A 4,369-nucleotide genomic window follows, 5' to 3' on the forward strand; every position below is an offset into this window, starting at 1 on the left:
CCTCAGCGAATTCTGTGAGGCAAACCTTCACACCGTTATCGCTCCCAAGATAGAAGGGTTTGCATTTCTGTAGCGCCTTTCATGACGCCCCAAAGTGCGACTCACTGAGCCACAGCCCGACTCTACCGTGTGTAGACATTTCCCCCGCTCCAAAACTGTGCGCCATCCAGTGTTCGGCTTACCCACTGGTATCACCGATACCACCCCCCCACACTCCCAGTCCCAAAGCCCGGTCTCCCACCAACACTGTGAATCTTTTTCCCGGGCAAACACACTTTCTGTTGACCTAACCTTTCACGAGGGGAGTTCCGCAACAGCGTTTGCGTAAACTCTCGACCGTTACGCAACTGTTTGCCCTGGAGACTGGGTGCCGTGCCAAGAATCCCTGACACTTGCCCTTGCCAAACATCGTCGGTGCAAAGGTCTGACTGAGTCCCCCGCCTCGGTCTAGGAGATTGTCCAGGTGAGTAACACTGCTTCGGACAGTGAACGTGCCGGTTGTTGTCGGACTTGCGGCCGTTTAGAGGAAAGTGCTGTTAGACGTTTGAAGGCGAGAAGGCTGAGTGCGGACCAGCGGAGAGAGAAAGCGGCAGAAAGTAAGTGGAGGCCACTGGAAAGAGTCCTACCGTACTCTGTGGGAGTCAAGCCATTAAATTATAAAGTACCCTCTCAAAAGGGAGTTGATGGATCTTGAGGCAGAATACTTCAGGAGTGTGGATGTAGATGGACACTGAGTTCCCAATACTCTCGAAAGAGCAGTTAAGCCCCCCACACTGGCCTTCGATTAACAAACAGCTTGAGATTGAGGGAGGTGATGGCAGTCCTGTCTGGCAGAAGGAGGATGGTGGTACTGCTGGGCAGTTTGATGTCCATCACGTTGGTCGTCAACTACTTCATTGTGTTCAGAGGGTGCAAGGGTTTCGAGGGGAGCTCAGCACGGGGGCGCCTTCCGAGCCAAGGGCCTAGGCAAGGCCCCAGGCTACTGGTGTACCTGATGACAACCTGGAGATCTGGCTCCTCCTTCATCGGGGAGCTCTTCAACCAGCACCCGGACGTCTTCTACCACTTTGAGCCCATGTGGCACATCTGGCAGGCCCTGTACCCAGGCGACGGGGAGAGCCTGCAGGGGGCGGCCCGGGACATGCTGCTCGGCCTGTACCGCTGCGACCTCTCCGTCCTGCAGCTCTACCACGCGCAGGGCGCCCTGACCACCAGGGACCTCTTCTACGCCTCGCGCAACAAGGTGGTCTGCTCCCAGCCTTTGTGCCAGGCCTACAGGAAAGACCAGGTCGAGATGGTCAAGGAGAGCGTCTGCAAGGCGGCCTGCGCCCCGCAGAGCCTGGAGCAGCTGCAGAACGAGTGCCGGAAATACACCGCCATTGTCATCAAGGGGGTGCGGATCTTTGACCTGGAAGTGCTTCGGCCTTTGATCGAGGAGCTTGACCTGAAGGTGATCCATTTGGTGAGGGATCCTAGAGCAGTGGCCAACTCCCGCTTTCACTCCAGGCACGGCCTGATTAAGGAGAACCTTCAGGTCCTGAGGCGCCTGCACGACAGACGGAAACTTCCGGCGCACAGCAGAATGCCTCGCGACTTCAATTTCGCCAACGGGATGGAGGTGATTTGCCAAGGGCTGCACCGCAGCCTGTCCCTTTCCCGTGAGGCCCCCTACCGCGCCAACTACCTGCTCCTGCGCTTCGAGGACGTCCTGTCCCGCCCGCTCAGGACCCTGCGCCTCCTCTACCAATTCGTGGGACTGCGGGCCTCCAGCGAGCTGGAGGGGTTCCTCCTGGGCCTGTCCGAGCACGACTCCAAGAATGAGTCCAACCCCTTCATGGTGTCGGCGCGGGACTCTGCCCTGGTGAACGTAGCCTGGCGACGCCTGCTGGGCATGGAGACGGTCGCAAAGGTCCAACGTCTCTGCGCGGACGCCATGGGACGGTTAGGGTACGAGATGGTGAGGAATCAATCGCAGCTGCAGGACATGAATGACTCCTTGCTGTCCAAACCACTGCTGTGACGGGGACTGGAACACATCCGCCCAGGGCTGACCCAGGCCCGTCCTGGCAAGACCCAGGTCTGTCCAAGGCCAAACCCACAGAGGTTTGAGGGAAGGGCGGGAGAAAATGTCTGGTTACAATTCTCCGTGGCGCACAGGGCAGGCTCGAGGGACCAGGCTGATCTCTACCATTTCCCATATGTCGAGAGACCCTAATCAGATCCAACTCACCCTGAAGCACCCAAGTGAGATGAAGACAGTTACAGCCAGGCGGGCCTCCTTCCAACGCAAATAGAGCCGTCCATCTTGCTTAGGTGCAGAAACAGTTCCATCCAACCTGACTAAGCATTGCCCAGACTGCTGCCCAATTGTTGCATCATGCAGCAAGAGGAGGAGGCCACTCGATCCGTCGGGCCTGCGCCAGCCCTTGGAGAGAGAGAGAGAGAGAGCCTCCTCACCCTCACCCCTGGATCTGTCCCCGTAGCCCAGCAGATTCCAGTCTTTATCCACATCCCTTTGGAACATTAATCGAACCTGTTTCCACCAAAAAAAAAACCTGAGAGCCAATGAAGAAGCTTTGAAATGGAGTGACTGCCGGAATGCAGGGAACATGCCAGCCAATTTGCGCACAGCAAGATCCCACACACGGCAATGGGACGACAATGATACATATTGGCCCCAGGACGCCCCGGGGAGAGCTCCCTCCCTCCCCCGCTCTTCATCCAGTCGTGGCCGTGGGATCCTTTACCTGAGAGGACAGAAAGGGCCTCAGTTTAACGTCGCCTCGTAAAGACAGCACCACAGACAGTGCGGCACACCCTCAGCGCTGCCCTGGGAGGGTCAGCCTGGATTATGCGATGATCCTTCCAGCTGAGATGGGAGGGTGACTCACCGAGCCTACGTGTGCCAACTCTGGTTGGCTGTCCTCCTGGCAACTTCACGCACAGGCCTCCCCGCCCCCAGTCAAAAAAAGTCTCCCCTCCAGAACGCCAAAAAAGGAGAGTAATAAAACAGACATTTCTACTTGTTTACATTTTTTTGTTCTCCGGGTTTTGCTCCCAACAAGTTTCCTGCAGATTTAGTTCCACGAGCCTCCAGGGCAGCCCTGAAGAATTGGCAACCTTGGCGGGGCCTGGCGGTTCAGGGAACGTGGACACTCCCAGCTTTGAAGGAGGCCCTTTGGCCCGTCGCGTCAGTACTGGCTCTGTGCTGGAGCTCTCCTTTGAGGGAGAGCAGGGGCATCTCTCAGCCTCCCGATTAACGTTCCTCCCTCAACTGCCACTCGTCATTCCACTGCTTGTGGGATCTTGCTGTGCGCAGCCATGGTTTGTTGTGGGGGGGGGGCGCGGTGGCGGGAGAATGGCCTCAGTGTCCATGAGACCCGCCCCTCAGTGATTCCTTTGGCCGCCCCCTCCCTCCAAAGCCGGACAGCGCAGGTATGGGCATGTCACGTTTGGTGTGACGACATCCATGGAACCGTAGAAAAAGTACAGCACAGAAGGAGGCCATTCAGTCCATCGTATCTGTGCCGGCCAAATAAACTATGTGCCCAATCTAATCCCACCTTCCCTTTGTTTCCTGTCACTGAGCCAATTCTGGATCCAACCTGCCACATTCCCCCGTATCCCATGGGCTTTAATTTTACTGACCAGTCTGCCATGCGGGACCTTGTCAAATGTCTTACTAAAATCCATGTAAACCACATCCATCGTGGTCGAATAGCTCTCCGGCTCTCACCTATACGGAATGGCATGCGGACCCTTGGGCATTGTGGCAGAGGGGTGTCTAGCACTGGTTGAACTGTGCCCTGGCACGAGGTGGCAGCTTCAAGAAGGGGGTCGAAAACTGAGGAGTCTTGAAATGTATGCGGGAAAAAACTGACAAATAAATATATTTAGAACAGCAGAGAAACTCGTCCTTTTTATTGAGAAATGAAACCAGAACTGGAAGCTAAAAATGAGAGACAGGACAAGATAAAGTTCACTGAAATGCTGGGCGATCACTAGTAGTACCAGAGCGCCACCCCTGGCAGGAGGGTGTAATTGCAGCGTGACCTGTATACATAGCCAGTGTCCATTATAAATGGGAAGGCAGGATTTTAGAATGGGAATGTGAAAATAAGGACAGCAAGTATTACTTCAATCCGGAGGTGGAATTATCTCCTGGTTTCTATCTCTTGGCTTTTGACCACACAGTAGGTTAGTAAACCACACAGTAGATTAGTAAACAAAATGTGATTGGGGGTAATATACTAGTATGGATTGAGAAGTGGTTTACAGGCAGAAAGCATACAGTAGAATAAACGGGTCATTCTCAGGTTGGTAGGCTGTTACTAGTGGGGTACTGCAAGGATCAGTACTTGGGCCACAG

At 55.1% G+C, this 4,369-nt stretch overlaps 1 protein-coding gene across 1 annotated transcript; it reads left to right on the forward strand.

Annotated features, from left to right (window-relative positions):
* The first annotated feature begins 435 nt into the window (after positions 1–435).
* On the forward strand, positions 436–3,900 carry LOC137357561 (carbohydrate sulfotransferase 2-like). Its single transcript, XM_068023981.1, has one exon. It carries the CDS (start codon positions 815–817, stop codon positions 2,018–2,020), a length of 1,206 nt encoding a protein of 401 aa, XP_067880082.1. The 5' UTR covers positions 436–814; the 3' UTR covers positions 2,021–3,900.
* The last annotated feature ends 469 nt before the right edge of the window (positions 3,901–4,369 follow it).

This window comes from Heterodontus francisci, chromosome 48, assembly GCF_036365525.1.
Source record: "Heterodontus francisci isolate sHetFra1 chromosome 48, sHetFra1.hap1, whole genome shotgun sequence".
Classification (NCBI taxonomy): Eukaryota; Metazoa; Chordata; class Chondrichthyes; order Heterodontiformes; family Heterodontidae; genus Heterodontus; species Heterodontus francisci.